This window comes from Lepidochelys olivacea (genome assembly GCF_965140295.1).
Source record: "Lepidochelys olivacea isolate rLepOli2 genome assembly, chromosome: 8".
In the NCBI taxonomy this organism is placed as follows: domain Eukaryota; kingdom Metazoa; phylum Chordata; order Testudines; family Cheloniidae; genus Lepidochelys; species Lepidochelys olivacea.
In genome coordinates, this window is record NC_140418.1 from 37,217,935 (window position 1) to 37,237,791 (window position 19,857).

Consider the following 19,857-nt stretch of genomic DNA (forward strand, 5'->3'; position numbering starts at 1 on the left):
CTGAATCTGATTTTTTATCCTTTTGTACTTATGTTCTAGTTAATATTGAGTGTCTAGATGGTACAGGGATTGACAGTGTATAAATGCAAACATTGTCCAGTAGGTATCTGATCCAGTGAGGAAATATTTCTTAGAGGGTATCTTCTATCATTCATGCTGGGTTGAGTTCTGATGTATGCAATGATTTCAGTAAGTCAGTAGAAAACTAACTAGAGTTTTTGGAAATCTGTATTTAACTGCTGTTAACTGAATGGGTGGAAACAAAATCCCAGAATCTTTTGAAACTCAGCAGTTGGTCTTCTAACTTCTGACACTTGCTTAAGTGCAAAGTGATGTTGCACAAGGCTGCCAAGTTGAGAGCTGATCTGGAATATGATCAGATTAGCTAGAAATTACATTTCAACCCCAGTCTATCCCTCTGAAATGACCGATCTTTATAAAGCTAAACAGATAATAGGAACCCAGCCTTTTAGCACTAAGCCAAAAATTCTTGTTCTAGAGCAGTGGTTTTTAAACTGGGTTATCTGGTTCAAAGATGTTTGTGACGCAATGGTGAAGAGTAAAGCATTACACTCTAAAGCATTTCTTGACCAACTAAAATTTTAAAAAGCAAGCTGTTTTCTATATAGCTGTTTCCAAACTTACTGTGTCAGATGTTTCTTTGGGGTAAATATTACCATGATCACATTTGCAGATGTTACCAGGGTCCCTGTAGAGTCTACTATTGCTGTAAAACAGTAGGCTGCCATTTAGGTAAGCAAAAAAATACATTTCTTAGAGATGTCATTAATATTCTAAAAATCTTTTTCAGAAAAATTGAGATGGTTCTAGAGCTTGGATTTTGAAACAGCAGTATAGGGAGAGATCGGTCATCCATTGTAAAAGGAGACAAATTCGTTTCTCTGGGCTTGTCTACTCTTACAACACACAAAGCTGCTGTAGCACTTATTGAAGATGCTACCTACGTTGACAGGAGAGCTTCTCCTGACAGCATAGGTACTCCACCTCCTGAGAGGCAGTAGCTATGTCAATGAAAGAAGCTCTCCTGTCCACATAGCTAACTTTGTCACTGAAGGATAAGTTGGTAGTGTAGACCAGGGCTCAGTGTAGGGAATGGCATGCAGATCAGAAATCAGAATTCCAGGAATTTGCCATTACAGTCAGGCATCAAACAATAGGGAAGAAAGATTGTCATGAATTTCTTGATGGAAATCAAGTCTGTGAAGACAGCAGCCATGTCTTGCACCAGTTTGTTTGGAGTGTTGGGATGTAGGAAAACTGTAAAAGAATTGCAAGCTAAATGAGAGGAGAGAAGGATATAAATGAGTTTCAGAACAGTCAAGGTATTGTGTTCAGTGCTTTGGAGTTGTAAGGCAGATTTATATACCTGGAAGATCTGGGGGTAAAACCAAATAGGTTACCTATATGAGTGAATAAGATTTCAATAAAGGGAACAAAGAGTTGGTAAGGAGTACTCTGTCAGTTTGAATTCCAGTTTGGGATATATTGAGTTTGGAGGAAATAACGTAAGATCCAGTATTTGAAGCAGGTAAAAGGTAAGGCAAGGATTGAAGTAAAGGCTTTTGGTATCCTCTGCATACAAGTGGGTAGTCAAAGTTCAATTCTCAAAAAATATGTTCAAGAGTGGGATGTGGGTCCTGGAGAAAACCATAGTGGGGAGAGGTCTAAGCAGTGTAGAGCAAATGATGTTACCAGTTGCAAATGAAGAAATTAGCAAATGGTTATGCACCCTGTTCTTAAATATTTATTCTTCTGTTGCTTTTCTTACTTCCACTTTCTTACTATCTGAGCATGTAGACTTAGCAACTTTCTCCCATGTGACTTGAGATTACCTCATAGTCATTGACATTTTTGTCTAGCAACAACTGGGATTTCAGTGGCCCTGAACCTTAGTTGCATGCTAAACAAGTCTTGTAAAAAGCAACCAAAACCAGTTGCTATGGAGATGAGATTTTTTTTAAATTTTCCCAACTTTCTCTTTGCAGTAGATGTGGCAGTGCTGGCTTTACAAATTATATTGGTAGTACTAAAGTCAGTCTTGTGTTACTATCTATGTGGCATTATAGCCTGACTGTAGAGTCAGATTTCAGATGCACAAGTGTTCTTAGTATGCATATTTTTAAAATAACTTACAATAACTGATACGTAAAACTGAAAAATATAGCAATATAAACAAGTTTTTATAATATGGGAATAAAACTTACAAGTCAAGGATCATGCAAACAAATTACCCCAGTTATAGTGACTGTGCTAACTAACCTTTAAAATTCTAATGATTTTATTCATATAATTAAACAATACAGCACATTAATGCAACTTAAATAAGGCACTTTGAGTACTTAAGTGGTTCTTTATTTTTTGTGATATGAATAAACTATTGCACAGATATGATTTGGGTTTTGTTTTTACAGCCGTGAATTAGCATACATAGTGTGTGTTCAAAATTGTAACCACTCTTGTTCAGCAACACATCATATGAATCTGCATGTTAAAGCTTTCCAAATAAATTGACATTAACCAATTGAATTTTTATTACTCTCTTTGTACCAAGGTGTCAGATGTCCGCTGATGTCTGTTAAAAATTAATCTTAAAAAGGAAAATAACATTTTAAATGCTTGACTTAATTCTAGATTGCCTAGCATTTGAGGTTTAAGCCCTGTTAAATCTGTATTTGAAGAGTCAAAGTATGTAACATTGCCTTGATTTTAGGCATCTACTATATGTATAAGTGCAGTGGGTGTTAAGGATAGTGTTATACCAAGGAGATCTGAAAATCTGCTTATTTCAAATGTGATTTCTTTGAATGAAGACTTCCTCCCTAGGTCTGTCTTTTCCTTTCATTTGATGCTGTAGTTAAGTGTTACATTTGGTATCTGTCTTAAATAATGGCTTTGTCACAAGTATAACTGAATGTGGCCTCCCCTAGAACTTCATTCTGGGAACCATGAAATCCATCATAAATTTGACCATTTTGGCTCTGCTGTTAGGAGGAAACACTTATGGCTATGCTCAACTGATACAATTTGTAGATCTTTGCAGTTAGGCCTCTTAAAGTGTGAATTTTAATTATCCCAGAAAAACAAATTTTAGATATTAATTTTTTAAGTATTTGAAGATTGTAGTTACTAACCAGAACACTATTTTGATTTACAATATGATTTTCAGGTTTGATAAACACACTTCAGGTTCAAACACGAATTTTCATTCTTCCCTCTTACCCCCTCCTATCATCGACGAGATTACAGGCACAGATCTTTACTGTCCTGGAGAAAGTTTTGTAATGTCCTGAAAACTGAACCTACCCACTAATTAGAGGCTGATGACTGAACACCTCCATGCTCTCATAATTGTTGGTGGGAAAACATGCATCTCATTACCCTCCACGTAGTCACAATACAATACTCAGATCTGTCCAACAGCATACTGTGAGCTGGATTCATCTTCCCTGTAATGGTTAGAGACTGGATGCTCTGGATTCAGGCCACAGATCAGTTTTTCCCGTATTCTCCTTGCGCAGACTTAAAGGACTCTATACAACATTGCAGGATGGGCCTAAGAGCCTCCTATGCCCGATATAAACCACAAGGGTCAGGTCTTTGTACAAGACCATACTACTGCTGTTGGAATCCATGTATCCTTAGAAGGGAGCATTAGAAGCTTTTCATGTGAGGCTTGTTTTCTCCACAAGTAGGCAGATAAAGTTAATATTGATGTTAAAATCTGGAAACAGTTACTTATGATCTGGTTTTGTCAAACTGCAACTTCACTTTCCTGAGGGGATAGCATTAGCTATCAGGGAGAGGCTGTCTGAGCCCCCTTTCTAGCAAAATCCAGAGAGGACAATCAGATAACCTTGGGAATGATGAGGGCAGCTCAGCATCTAATGCCCTTAGTTTCTCAGCAAGAGACTTCAAGGAAAAAGATTCTTGTGAGGCTAGATTTATTAAACCTTCGTCAGAGTAACATCTTAATTTGACAGAGTAAGTTGACTACTGACAACAAATTTGATATTTTCTTTCCTTATTCCTGTATGTATTTTATCACAATACAAGAAATAACTTTAAATGTAGCTTCAGTGACCGTAAATATAACTTCTGGATTATTATATCTATAAAATTTAAAGGTACCAAAGTTTAAAAATATTTTAAAATTAATTGATCCTGCTGCACAACCTTAAAGGTATACTGCAATGCAAAACCAAAAACTGAGTTAAACACATTTCTGTGCTAAGTGTCCCCACTAACTAGCTCAAATTAAGTTTTCTCTAACTCTTTATAAGATTTTTCCACTTCTTTGAATTTCTCTTGGTACTTCTGATTCAGTGAAGATAACAGAGTAGAACATTGGAGCTAGGAATTTATTGCTATCCATTTTATTTGGAAAGCACTCAAATATGGTAATAGTACAAAACCCTAGGATGGGTGGAACATCACAGATAGGAGGCTCACTGGTGTATGTGCTGTCTGAGAATGATGCATGTTGGGGTATATCCAAGAAGTCAGGAAGCATTAAGGATTTCAAATGAGGAAACATTTTATTTTTCATATTGGGTAAAATTTATTTCCATTCCCAAAGAATCACACATTCAGCAATAGAAACACAGGCTAGTGGAGGCATTGAGCACACAGAGTTTGGGTTTGTTTATAATTCGAACTCTAAAGATGCACTGCTGTAGCACTTCAGTGTAGACACGAACTGTGCCAATGAGAGAAGTTCTCCAGCTGGCGTAGGTAATCCACCTCCAAGAGGCAGTAGCTTCGTTTATGGAAGAATTCTTCCATTGACCTATCACTGTCTTCACTGGGGGATTCAGTTGGCTTACCTACATTGCCCAGGGGTGTTGATTTTTCACACCCCTAAGTGATGTAGCTGGGTTGACTTTGTGTAGCCCACGTGTTTGAACACTTAACTTTTGCCCTTCATTTGACCTGTAATTCTTCTTTGTTGAAAAAGAAAAATGTGTTGTACTTGTTTTCCTCAATAAGTTCTTCAAAGAAGAATAAAGAAAAAACCTGTATATACCCCATAGATATATTAATTATTTGAATCCCTTTTGATATCATTGTAAAATTTATTGTATAGGCAAACTATATTATATTAAACTATATTATATTAAACAAACAAAAATCCAGCTATACTGTTTGAGAAGCCTAATCCTATGGGCAGGCAAAGATGAACCACTGAGAAAAGCATGTAGGTACTGTGAAGTTCTGCTAAGAAGAAGCCCAGACTTGCAGCTTCACTTCTGCAAAGTAAATTTTCCCTATGTGATATGACTCTGGGTTGTTCGTGTTTTGTTTTGTTTTTTGGAAGACCTTATAGCAGTGGGATAAATAGGTAAAACTTGGTGAAACCTCAGTAGATCAAGCCATTTTTTGCATTGTGACGCGCGCACACAAAATTTGGGAAACCAAAAAAGTCAGTGGTTCCTAAGTACTTGAAAATGGCCTGTCCAGGTAACCTAAGACTTCCCCAGAATCCCTGCTCTGAAGCAAGACAGAGCATACAAATCTTAAGTAAAAACTCCTTTGCAACTGAAGTGGGCAGAAGAGCTAGGGTAGTGGTCAAAAAAGGGCTGAACATGATCACTGTCTTCACAATGTGAAGCAGAATCTAAGTGAAGGAAAAGTTAGCTATTAAACACAGAGGTCTCAATCCTTAGCCCTGGTCCAGCCACTTTGAATTGCTGAGGGTTCTTCCTGATTTAGGGAAACCCTTGATTGGCTAAAGCAGTGTACTGCTCCATTTTCCCCTCCCTCATCCACACTCTAGGAGGAGAGGTGGGGGTAGAGCACAGGGGCATGGTATATGATTTGCCCCCTATGGTACTGCCTAATAGGACAGTAGCAGCCAGAGCAATATGGAGCAATCCTTAGGCTGCTCTAAGTTACATCTGGGGCAGTTACAGCCAAGGATCAGGGGAAGCTAAAAGGTGGCAGGTGAGGATTCAGCCTGATGCTTCCAGAAGCAAGAGAAATACAGAAAAGAGTGCTGAATGTGTTTTCTTTTGTGCAACCTTTTAATACACTTCTGCATGGACCAGCATTATTAATTCTGAATTTTGCTTGCTTTTGATTTTCACCTTAATATCTAGCTTTCGCTTTAATGTCCAGTAAAACTTCTCCTTGGATTTGCTGAAGTGCCTTGCTTAAAACAATTGATGTTTAAATACATGTGTTCATCATGACTGAGCAATTCAGCTAGTTTTCTTAAAATGATTTGAAATATTTATGCAGCTATGATTTGTATAGTGAAGTTTTTCTTGAGTTTTTCTTCAACTATATTCTGATCCAGGTAATTTGATTGTTAAATAGTCATGGCTAAAACTATCATTTGTATTTTTTTTAAATTCCAACTTTTGATGGAGAATTAGGTTAGCCTGTGTGTAATTTTTCAAGTTTTAGCTCTTTAATTAAAACTGTTTTATTTTTTCAATATATTAAATGACTATTACTATGAAAATTGGTGTCTAATAAAGTAAGCTAAAAGCTTTTCTCCCCTTTTAATTTTTTCATATTAACATTACATTTGGTATCTAAACACTTAGTCGATTTATTCTTGTAAGCCTGGTCAGTTGGATCAATCATGCAGCAGTGTGCAGTTTTTGCTGTTTCTCAAACTGAGGCTTGCCTTCTTGAGGGCTGTGATTGCTTGTAAGCACACATGGAGGTGTGAATGAGGGGGAGGGGTATTTATTTCTTGCTAGATTGGTTTTGAAGAGGGATGTTTAAATTCTTAATGTTGACCAGAGCTGCACCTGTGGTGTTCTCTCCTTGGAGAACATCAAGCAAGAAATAGGTTAATTTTTCTTCTTTCCGTACTCTTACAAATAAATGTCCATACTTAATTAAAAATAAGTGCAGGTGATTTGGTTTTGTTTTTTTACGTTTACATTGCCAGCATTCTGATATCTGAACCAAAGGGAGGAATACTATAGCATTTTGGGGCATGTGGCCTGGAAATAAAATACCAATGCAATGTAAAGTTAGTTTCCCTTCAATTTGGACAGCCTTATTTTTCACTTTGCTTTTGGAAGTTAGGTCTGTAAAAGGGTTTGTCCTGTTGCTGGGTTTATTTTGCTAACTTTTTTCTTCTTAGAGCAAATTTACTCAAACCACTCAGTAAATTACTAAAACAGCCATGTGCTGTGTCCTCTGATTTGACTTCCCTGATATCCATTGTCATGAGTGTGAGAGGGCATTTTAAGCTTAAAATAGCAGTGTTACAAGGGACAATTAGGATCAGCATTTAAAATTCCAGTTATATTTGTCTTGTGCCATCTACCTAATATGGAGTGTAGGCTTTAATAATCTAGTTCATCTTAATATGGTTTGACAGATGTGCAGTTTTAGTTGCAAAGTTTTGGGTCGGGAGAGAGGGGAGGTGTGGGATAACTTCAGCATGGCATTTTTTCAAACATTTTTCATGTGCTTAGGTACATCCAAGCAGAAGTCAAGTTCCCTGCAGGTAGCAGATCAGGACCTACTGCCACCTTTTCACCCATACCAGCCTTTGGAATGCATAGTAGAAGAGACTGAAGGCAAGCTGAATGAACTTGGACAGAGAATTAGTGCTATTGAAAAAGCACAACTTAAATCATTGGAATTAATTCAAGGTGAACCTTTGAATAAGGATAAGATTGAAGAACTTAAAAAGAACAGAGAAGAACAAGTACAGAAGAAGAAGAAAATATTGAAGGAGCTGCAGAAGGTGGAAAGGCAGTTGCAGATGAAAACACAGCAGCAGTTTACCAAAGAATATTTGGAGACCAAAGGTCAGACAGACACACCACTTCCCCTGCAGCAGCAGTGCCCACACACAGGTGTCTTCCCAGAAGTGGAAGGAGATGAGGGTCTACCAGAGGAAAACTTTTCAGAGTTACCTCAGGTTGACACAATCTTGTCTAAAGATGACGAACAACAACAGTCTTCGCCACCTGCTGAACAAATAGAGTTTGTCCCTATCCAAGCATTGTCAACACCGCAGTGTAATTTTTCCAGTAACTTAGGTTATAATGGGACAGATTCTCTTGACCTTCAGAAAGTATTAGGTAATCAGCAAAATGTAGGACAGCAGCAGCAAATTGCTGGACATGGGCAGGGGCTGTTAGTTCAAGAACCAGACGGATTAATGGTTGCCACTCCAGCACAGACGCTTACCGACACTCTTGATGACCTAATAGCAGGTGGGTTAAGAAATATACATATTTTTGCATTAACTTGTGTGCTCAGTTTCCCTTTCTCTCCTCCCCTCCAAAAAGACATCTTGCGGTTTTCCAACTTGGGAATACTTGCTTAAGAATATTTAATTTCTTATTAGTGCTATTAATCTTTAGACACTTCCAAATTCTAACATGAGGTTTTTTCCCTATCTGTTTTGCCAAATTGCTGAAGACTAAGTGCTAAACTTCCTTTTATTGGAGACCTATTATAGCAGCCCCTGTGACCTCATCTTTTTTTATGATACTTTAAGGAAATCTTGTTGTGAGCAATTAGAAGTTGCCATTAGGAAATCTGAAAATGACTAGTTTTGTTTTAAGTCTTCTATAGAATTTTGCATATAACCCTACATGGATTTACTTAGTGTGGCAGTTGTCTCCAATGAAGTATGAAAACATTTTTTGTCATTTGTACTGACAAATGTACCACTATCCTTTCTGCTGGAAGCATTGAAACAGTTTAAATACAATCTAGACTCTAAATACAGATTCAAGACCATCTGTCCCTTTAGTGCTTATTTATAAAATTGACTCATGTTTTCAGATTAAATTCTAAACATCAGTTAAAGTAATATGATTACTGTTTTACAAAATTTAAAATGTGGCACGCTATAAGGGATCAAATGGTGGTGGACCCACAGGATCAATATGCTACATTGGCTGTCTGGATGAAAAGCAAAAATCAAAACATTCCTGGCCTTGCCAATAAGTGTATGAAGATACAAGTAAAGATGAATCAAGGTTTCCCCCACATAAGGTTACACTTGCTAGCCACATTCTGGAAAGAGGTATCATCTTTGTGGAGCTTGCTTCAGGTATCTAGCCGAGATTTATATTTTTTGGTGGAGGTGTGAAAGATCTAAATATGTAGCTACAATTATATTCATAGGCAGGTCAGTCCTCACTGTCCTGCTTTTAGTTTTAGTTTTTGTTTTTTTTATCCAGCATCTCTCTCACCTCTTCTCAACTCCTTTCGTCTGTCCCTTAGTCTTTATTCTCCTGTCTTTCTCTCTTCAGTTAGTCACTGTCCTATCCTCTGAATTTCATCTCAGGCTTTTCAGAAATGTCAAATAAGACTTTTTGCTAAGTCTCACAGGAACCTCCAAACTAGTAACTTGCCGAAGCTGAGTACATGTATCGGGATGGGCAGCAATTTAGCAGTCTTCCCTCAAGCTCTATTGGATATTGTGGGATAGTTGTGATAAGTGTTACAAGATCAACTTCCTCCAGATGGTGATGTATAACTTCATTCAAAGAAACTCTCTAGTATGTGAGGGAGAGAGAAATGTAGGTCCTGCTTTCTGACATTGTTGTCGTCCCTTGTCACCCCAAATCATGTTTCTGCAGAGCATTAAAGAGGAGTTAATGTACTTTTTAACAGGAGAAAACCTGCATAATTCTTAAATGTTCTTACTGAAAATTTAATGTGAAACTTCAGAGTACAGTGAAGAAAATCTTGTGTTTAATGTGTGATTCACAAGAGCTGAATTTTGGGATTGGATATTATTGCTATAACATGTTCTGTATGTATGTCGACCACAAATCTCTAAATGGATCATACAATGTACATTTAAATAGCTAGTAGTCAAATTTTAAATCACTAGCTATATGGTTTTCATTCATATAGAATGTAACTTGCAGTGATCAAATCAGTAACCGAATGAAATCTAGCTGGTTTTTATACGAACGTTACTTTGTGTATCGTACATAAAATGTTACTAAATTTTCAAAACCTATACCATAAATAGCTTAATCTTTTAACAGTGAGTTATGTTGTACTTATATTTCCTAAATTTAGTTAGCTTGAAAGTGAAATTTGAAACATACAGAATGTTTACTGTTTAAAAACCTCAATTTATTTATGACAAAGACCTAATGGATATTTTATGTCTAACTGAAAACCCTGTCATTATGTTCAGAATGTGCAGTATTTAACAAAGTGACCATGAATATCCTACTTATTATCCATTAATTTCATAAAAACTGATTTACTAGAGTCTAACCAATTAAGATTTTTCTTAATGAAAATTAATTTATGTAAGTGAAGTTTTTACTTGTATTTCTTTAGATATTCTTAGTGCCAGTTAAATTTAGTAAAGTTCCACAAGTATGTACTGTATCTTAATAATTAATATATTTCCAATAATACAACCATGAGTGGACTTTAGAAATCCCAGCTACATATGTTGTTGCTACTGGTAGTATCCGAAATTATTGTTGCTCCACAAATGTGTATTTTCTCCTGATTTTTCATAAATGTAAGTTATACTTCCTGAAGATGATCAGGAGAGATTTTAGTTACTTTGCTCTAGTTGTCAGGAATCAACATTGTGACACATCTTTTAGTAGATTAAACCCTCAAAGTCATGGGCTCACATCTCATCATGAAGTTACATACATTTATTTAAAAATCTTAAAAGCATCTTAAAACATGTGTTCACCCTAATTTCACATTTTATCCATATTCAGGGTGCTCTTGAACACTGCACGCTGGCAAGTTTGCAGATCAGATTATGGTGCCGTTTTATATGGAAGTTGTTTTGCAGTAGAAAATATGGAAATCAAGAAGTCTTGTATACATAAACCACATTAACCGATGTTTATGTGTAATGACAATTGCTACCAAGTTCTGTGTTTCTTGAAAGCCTCCTTTTTTTTTTTTAAAGTAGCCATGATTACACTACCCCTGGTAGAACTACACCAATGATAGCAACTGTGGGAGCATTAGTGTAGAAAGGGCTTCAGCATTTTTACCACTCTGTATGGTAACCCAACTCAAAGCTGGTCTAGTTGACACAATGGTAAAAATATTGGCAGTAACTGGTGCCCTGATTACGCTAATATCTCTACTGTCACCAGTGGTAATGCAACAGTGGCAAACTTCTCAAAGGTCCCATTTAGACAAGGGCTAAGTATTGTAGCATGAACTTCCTTGAATCTCTCTCTCCAAGGAATGTCTTCATTGAGCAATTTAGATATTAAATGTCATTGTAACTTATTATTGGTCAGACTAGTCGTTTAGTGCCTCAACTACAGGGAGGCGCTACTGTGATTCATAGGGCAGTTGGTGTTTAGGGGAGGTTTGGAGTTGTAATTTGGAGTTGGAGGTCTAAATTTCCCTGATTACTAATTTAATCATTAAAGCTACCTACTCTGTGTATTCACCTTAATGAATTCTGTGATCTTGCGTCCCATCTGTGCTGTAGTAATTAAGCAGAATTTGGAAAGTTAAGATGAACTCATAAATTCAGAGTGAATGCCACTGAATTATCCTTAATCATAAAGTATAAATTGAATTATTTTAATAGCTCTATAGAAAGCGCCCATCTAATTCTGAATCCTTTCACTGAAGTTGTGCTATATTAGTTGCAGGGTTTAATTGGATTTTATAAAGGTGAATGAAACTCTTATAGTTCTTCAGTGTAGACTATATTAGAATTAGTGTTTATTGCATCTTCTGAGACTAGATAGGTGAACATGGGTTGATACAAATTTCAGACTTCATTGTACATTATTCCACTGCAGTACAAATTTGGTATACCAGAGGTTTTTGTAGTTCATATTGCATGCATACATGGATAGCTTTCTCAATTAGCGACATTAAATGCAAAGCTTTTTGGTGATTTCCTTGGGACAATGATATATCCTTTTGCCAGTTTCTGTATATTATCCAATTTACTAATATTGCTCTGGTCAGTTTGTGCTGGTCAGTCACGCTTTTCATTCAAAATACAGACTTTTTTGCACCTTGCTTCTGTCTGGAATTCTTTCCCTAGAGAGATTTGGTTGGTGGACTGAATCTGAATTTATAAATGTAAACTTTCAGTTTACTGAATGCTTGTGCATTAATTCTGCAAACTTTTTTGGCTCTGAAATCCATGCTCTTGAATGATTCCACAAAATTGATGTGCTAATTTTTATTTCTGGAATCGTTATTAAAGATGACTTCTGGGCTACTACATTATGAAATACATAACCATTTGGAATAATACTGGTCACCAGTGTAATCCAAAGTGGGAAATGTTGAAGCATAATGTGAAAAGTAACAATTATATACAAACACACTCCTATTTAAAATAACACTGGTTAAATGTTGTTCAGTCTGAACCTAGCAGACAGCTTGTCATTAGTTTTAAAAGATTAATAGATCACAATGTGGTAGATTGCTAGAACAGGATTTTAAAATAGTGTGGGGGTTTTTAATTCCAGGGAAAGCTCTTATAAAAGAGACTAGACAATACTGAAATACCACAAATTTACATTCATGGGAAAAAAACAAAGAAAATGAACCTACGTTATTAGTCATATTGTCTTTAGATACCAATCTTATTGCCAACTGTCTTTATTACAGTAATATGAGGTATATTTAGTAGTTCATAAATATAGCAGTTGAAGTCTAATTTTACCTTCATACTACAACTGTCAGATCAACCACAATCTCTCTGTTTGCCTTAGCTCCTTTTAATGTTTTAATGATTAAAACTTGGTATGGACCTTGAACAAAATGTCAGGTTATCACATCAGTTGGTTCTTACTCTGATTCCCTGTAATCGGTTTTCCCAAATTAAAAAATACCAGTAATATCATCTTTAATACCTTGTAGGATTGTTTGTTAAAGTTTTAGTGAATATTAAAGAAAATGCATTTTGAAAAAATTTAGGGCCTTCATAAACTTACGAAGATCTAAATGAAGCCCTAAAATCAGAAGTCATTCAAACTTCAGACTTATTCAGGCAACAAGCTTATTGAATATGTTGTGAATAACAGTACAGGTTGAACCTCTCTAGTCTAGCACTCTCTGGTCCGGCAACATCTGTGGTCCAGCATGATTTTATTTTATGGTTTTTATGCTTTATCTACTTATTTCCTTGTGCCAATACAGTAAAATTGTGTAACAACACTAACACTTATGAAGAGAGCCGGTAACTAGGTAGAGCCAGTAACTTGGCTAGAGGCATCATAAGCATAGTTCCATTCATTCATCTCGGCGAGATAAAAATAGAGAGACCCGCTCACTACAATATTGACCTCCTGTGGTTCGGCAAATTCTCTGGTTCGGCACCAGTCAGGTCCCAAGGGTGCCGGACTAGGAAGGTTCAACCTGTATTCTATAAAAGTCTTATCAGTGTGTTTTGTAGGGAAGCATCTAAAATCAGTACAATCTCAAAAGTATTATGTAGAGCCTAAATTGCATGTGGTGAAACTCTTAATTATTTTTAATTATATATATTGATAACGATATTTAGTTAATCTATATACTTTCTAATGAAATGACAGAAGTGTATCTAATCCTCTAAAATAAATTGTGTGCCTACATGTCTGTGTTTTGGAAGTAAAGTAGCAAACTTGGCTTCCATGTCACTGAGTTTTTGTGTGTTTGGGCTATTGCCCTGCACCCTGTAACTTTCCATGTCATGAATGGAACATAATGCCTACTCCAACTGAATCATGCATATTTTCTCAGAGGCCTGTTAAAGATTTGTTAAAAACAGATTTTTTTGGGAGGGACCCTCATTCTCATGGTTCAGTACCACACAAGTTTACTAAAGTGCATCAATGTAGAGCTCTTTCAAGTTCCCTGTTCCATTCATCAGGGACTAAAGATACCAGGGCTACTTTTTTTAATGCTAGGAGTTTGCCCCAGTGTCCTTGAACAAAATCTCCCTTCCCCACATTGTTCAATTTTCTGTGCTCCACTGAATTTGCTGCTCTTCCATCTTGGAAGTTGATGTACTTCAGTGGTGCTGTGTAGTTGAAGTGCTTTTGCATCCTTCAAGAGTATGTTAAAAATATACATTTTTGTGAGGTTATAAACTGGGTTAGAAGTGATCCAGAAAAGTATGGCTTTTTTGCTTATGAATTGCCACCAAGAGAATATTTTTTCCTCCTGCTCTTGTTCCACAGTGTAGCAAAGATTTCCCTTTGCTTATAGCGGCATGTGTTTAAAAAAAAAAAAGCCACTAAATCCGATTTATCCCATCGGAGCATCTGTTTTGCAGAATTCCACTTGATCTTTTGCCGCCAATTCCGATCTTTTGCCATAGCAATGTAGTTTAAGATTCACACCGTCTTTTTAATTTTTGTACAGTGTGCTGCTCCTTTACACATGATCTTAATACCATTACTGCAAAGCTGTGCCACAAGTGATAGACAAAATGGATATAATGCTACATGTTCATATTGCTGTTCCTCTGGAACACTGTAGTTTACCTAATACCATAGGTTAGAACCACACTTGGATTTAGTCATTTGAAAATTGCCCTGAACTTTCTATAGCAAATTGCTAAAATATTTCTTGGGAAATCTAATAAGGGACATAAATGACTCCTTAAGCAAGTGTTCCTTTTAGTTCAATTGATTTTGGACTTTAAACACACAATGGTGAACTATTCTCTTATTCCTGCAAAATCCTGATTGGAAGCATGGTATGGCCAGTCTTTGAGAATGAGTTTCCATGCTCTGCAAGTGAGACCTATAGCTGACCTGCTTTTCTACGGTAATGTTTACAACACTGAACATATTTGACTCTGGGTGTAATATCAGTACTAGTGTAGTTAAATCTGGTTCCATACAAAATATTTTGTTAAAATGTGTTGAGAAATACTTGTGGTATGATGGTCCTTCTTTAAAACATCTAATTGAATATAGAATTTGGCCTTAACAAGCCTACTGATTGCTATTAATATATGTTTACTATTCAATGAACTACATTATCTTCAGGATACCATCTTCATAGAGAGATTATTCTTGAGAGAGTGCAGATTACATTAACAGTTCTCATTGGTCCAATATCAGGTTTGGCAACCAGCCAACAATTGGGGCATCACAACAGGCATCCAAAAGGTTATAGGAATCTAAAATTTTGCAAATAGTAATTGCCTTTTAGCAAGTTATTGGGGAGGAAATCAATTATATCCAATATTGTAACAATCTTGGTGGTTAGAGTTGACTTGGAACTAGTGTACAGATTTTCCATTAATGCACAGAGTTTAACAGCTTTTATCCTGTGAAGAGATTCAGTTCTGGTCTTTTGATTTTGGTGGATCTGCATTAAGGTGAAACGGAATCTATTACTAAGGAGTCTTAAAAACAAATGAAATGTCTGAAGTACATTCCTCTGTGCTTTTTCCTTTTTTCCCTCCTCCCCCCCACCTCCCCCCACAAAAAAAGGTAGTAAAATACCTCTTCAGAAGGATGCTATTAGCTTATATTAGGGAAAAATCAGTCCTTAGCTGGATGATTTAGTGTCTTACTGTTTTTCCAAAATATGAATCTTTTTAAATCCACTTAACCTTAGCACTTAATAGTGCTTTGACCACGTAAAGCAGTATATTACATTAATGAATCCTCAGCACCTTGCTGAGGTAGATAAGTATTAATGCAGGGGTTCTCAAACTAGGGGGTGGGACCCCTGAGGGGGGTTGCAAGATTATTACATGGGGAGGTCGCGAGCTGTCAGCCTCCACCCCAAAGCCCACTTTGCCTCCAGCATTTATAATAGTGTTAAATATATTAAAACATGTTTTTAATGTATAAGGGGGGTTGCACTCAGAGGCTTGCTATGTGAAAAGGGTCACCAGTACAAAAGTTTGAGAACCACTGTATTAATGCATATTACGTGGATGAAGCATAAGACCTTTGTATCTGGAAACTCATAATACAGACCTGGTTTGTTCACAAGGTGCTTAGCTTTTGAGGCGAAGTGAACTCCATTTGAGTCCAGGTATGAATACACTGCTGCTTTTACACTGTAACTAAACTTCATTGCTCTCCTTTGACTCATGCACTGGAATGTAAGTCCTAACACTAAACTGAATGCCTTTGGGACTGTAACTGAAAACTTCCATCTCAAAGGCTTGATTTTTTTTTTAAACAAATTATCCTGGCTTTAAGAACTCAGAGTTTGGGTTCTTCTAAAATCTGCTACACTTATGAACATATCATTTGTATTTCATCTACCTATAACCAAACATCAGAATGTATTCTGACTAAATGATGGGTGTGTTCTATTGTTTCTGATCTTACTAAGATCTTTCCAGTAATTTAACTTTTATTCTGTATCATTAATTGATACTCTCTGTTTTCATTCAGTGGTTTAATTTTAAATCCTTTCCATTAGTGAAAAACTGTTCATGGTAAAATTACTGAAGTTTCTGTTTAGAAACCATTCTTATCACATTTTTGTTTCTCTTCCATCTTCCATTACTACAGAGAATATTGGCACTGAAAAAAAAATATTCCTTCTGCTTATTCCCCACCTGAATTCATCATGAACCTTTGTCATTATAATTGCTTTCATAGTATTTCTGGAGCAACATTACATGCTTTGGGTTAATTTTGCACTCTTACTGGTTAGAACAAATCAATTGTTACTCTAACTGGCCAGAGCAATTAGCATACAATACAGAAATGTTGATATCCAGATGTGGTTTTCATACCAGTTTTTTATTCTCTAGATCTTGTATTATAGATATTATAATAAAGGGTACTGAAATTTTTAATCTAGAAACAAGGCCATTAGGGAGCCTTCCTGTCAGACCCCTTCTAATTTGTTTGGATCTTTCCTTCAAAAATACCATGAACTGATGATCCATCAGTGTGCTGTGAGGCTAAGGCTGAGCTCTGACCCTAGAAAATACTCATCATGGTGTTTCTGGCCTTTCTGCTTGTTGTTCCTAGTCTTTTAATTTTAGCTCTGTATGTAAATATAGATAATTCTTAGTTACGAACCTCAATTCAAATTGTGAAAAATTTGAAAAATAAAATCTCACTATTTGTATGTGTTTAACAGTCTTTAAGTGGAGATGGAATCTTGTAGCCCTGTCGTGAAAATCTGGGTGACAGCACACACAATTTTAGGGAAAGGAAATACTTAACTCGTCTATGTGCCCAGAATGCCATCTTCCTATTTTTCCCTCTGTTGTTAATTTGTTGTAGCCAGAATTATTTTTGGAACTCACTTTTACTCTTCATGCTTTAGTTGTCTTACCTAGAAAATTAATGAAAGTGCTTACTGAACTTGATATGAAATAGTTCTGATTTATTCCTTGTTTCCTAACTTTTAGATTATGCTTTTATCATAAATCCTTTACTATTGACACCTTGAAGTGTCACTGCTGAGGTTACAATATTAGATAATTTATTATCTTCGTGGTTGTATGCGGAGAAATCATTTGCAGACTAATCTATTAAAATAAGCTTTTTGACCTAAACACAGTTTGAATGTGACACTTGCATTATGTTCTACAAACTACATTAAGTGGCATAATTTTTTCAGAGACATTTAATGCTAAACATTTTTTAGAAAATGCATTCTTATAGTATTAAGATTCTATAATACAGTATTTTTTTCCATGTAAAGTGCTCAATTCTCAAGAGTGAAATAACAGTGTTAATGATGTTTTTCAGCGGTGAATAGCAGAGTGCCCACTGGCTCCACTAGTTCCTCTCACACTACGGAATCCCCTACACCCGAGCCCTGTACACAGACACCAAGCAATGTTGGCTCTCAGTCTGTCCTCCCCATGTATCCTTCAGTTGATATTGATGCACATGTAAGTAATTTGGCTTCAGATTTATCTGCTTTACACTGACTTGTTTTAAAATTTAAAATAAAATGTCAGTCTAGCAGTAATGTTTTAAAAAAGTTGACCGTGTTCTGTGCTAAAAACACTTCCCATTTACAAATGTCAATTTCTTTTTCTCCCCACCATGAAGACGGAGAGTAATCACGACACAGCACTGACCCTTGCATGTGCAGGAGGTCATGAAGAGCTTGTGTCTGTATTGATAGCACGAGGTGCCAATATTGAACACAGAGACAAGAAGGGTAAGCTACAAAAAAAACCCTACAATTTGAGCTCAAAGTTCATGTTAAAATGGGGTTGAGTGCTCCATTCATCTCAATGGGTGTTCATTCCCTCCCTCCCCTTCCAACCTCCACATCTGTGCTTGTGAGCCTGTGCTGTGTGTGAAGTATGCCCATTCTCAGCTCCTCACTCTGATCCCAGTACTGCGTGCTTTGAGCATGCCTACTGTGTCTCCCACCCAGAGGGGCAGGGCTTCTCTAGATGCCAGCTCACACAGGTGTGTGCGGGAACAGGGCTCAGGCCCTATCCTCCTCAAAGGGCAGTGTGTCCTCACATCCTGGTGCGCGCACACAGAGTAGTTGGGAGAGCAGCTCAGAGTCTTCAGATCCCAGCTTTCATGTGGGGGTCTTGCAGAGCCATTCAAACCCTTTGAGAAGTATTGGGGCCCCCAGATCCTTGTACACACGCGCAAGAGAGGAGAATATAGGATTGACAGGCCCCCTTTCTCTGCCACAAATCTTTTCCCTTCCCCTACAACCTATCCTAACTTATGCCCCTTCCTTCGCTCTCCCAGCCCCCACAACACCAGCAATTGCTCCCACAAACCCATTCTCCTTCACTGCTCTGACCCCACTGTTCCATATTTCCCTAGCTGTGCACCAAAAAAAAGTTACAAGAATCTGACAATATTATGAGCGCCTCATGTTAGTAAGCTGTTTATCAGGAACATGTGCCTTGATGAAAAGCACACACAGGTCCCTTGTTCAGGAAACATGATTATATAATCCTAACTGTCTTTCATCTTTCCTCTGGTTAATCAATGCTAATTGATTAATCAGTGCTGGTGCACAGCTATGCTAATACCCAGTGTGGAAAAGTAGCAACACACCCAGCTGCCATTATTGGGTATCTGCATAGAGCGTGTGTAATGTATTATCTCTCAGAAAATAGTTAAAGCTCCTTCTAAACTAGCTGTACAAATTAATAGATGCACATTTCCCAAAAGTAAAAAACAAAAACCAACCTCTTAACAGGGATGGCTAGTAGCAGTGTGCCACAGATCATTCTCAGCTTTCAACCAAGGGAAGGGTTTTCATTCACAGTAGCTAAGACTGTGATTACAGCACATCTCTTTGAACCAACAAATTTCCGTGACAGTGTGCTGGCTGCAAACTCTCTTGTTGAGGCTTGCTGCATGTGTGCATTTCAATTTATTTGTCTCATGAGTGTTTTTAGCATATACTGTTATAGGGAGCCAAACTCTTCCTTTAATAACATTTTTCAGTATTGCTCCCCCAAAAGCGGCAGTGAGTGTCATGCACTAAAGGTATAGGAATGTTGACTGTGAAATGTTTGTCTTGGGGGCTGTATCTGAGGAACTCCTTGTTTAAATGACCCCAAATTTGGGCCACGAGCAGTGCCCACCATCCCCATGGGGCACAGTAAGTCGTAAGACACGCTGAGTAAGAATGTGGATTTTAGAGCTCTTAGAGTCAGCCTTCAAACAAAGCTCTTCTCAACCTCAATAATAGCAGAGTTGGCAATGTGCTATAATACAGTACCCTAAGACTCTATTGGGATATATTTGGAATTCATCTTCTTGTCTGTGGATAGGGCCCTACCAAATTCATAGTCCATTTTGGTCAATGTCATGGTCATAGGATTTAAAAAATTGTAAATTTTGTTATTTCAGCTATTTAAATCTGAAATTTCACAGTGTTGTAATTGTAGGTTTCCTGACCCAAAAAGGAGTTGTGGAAGGGTTGCAGTATTGCTACCCTTCTGCGCTGCTGCTGGCAGTGGTGCTA

General features: G+C 37.0%; 1 protein-coding gene across 12 annotated transcripts in view; it reads left to right on the top strand.

Moving 5' to 3' along the window:
- Nucleotides 1-19,857, top strand: part of LOC311524906 (ankyrin repeat and KH domain-containing protein 1) — a gene marked incomplete at its 3' end in the record, with an annotated part of 207,119 nt that overhangs the window by 149,245 nt on the left and 38,017 nt on the right. For 11 of the 12 annotated variants that reach the window (XM_084636533.1, XM_084636541.1, XM_084636539.1 and 8 more), the window contains 3 exons: nucleotides 7,458-8,207; nucleotides 17,649-17,794; nucleotides 17,958-18,069. In XM_084636533.1, coding sequence (XP_084492659.1) covers nucleotides 7,458-8,207; nucleotides 17,649-17,794; nucleotides 17,958-18,069 — 1,008 coding nt within the window. The remainder of the gene's footprint in view (nucleotides 1-7,457; nucleotides 8,208-17,648; nucleotides 17,795-17,957; nucleotides 18,070-19,857) is intronic. The other variant, XM_084636545.1, reaches the window with a different exon arrangement.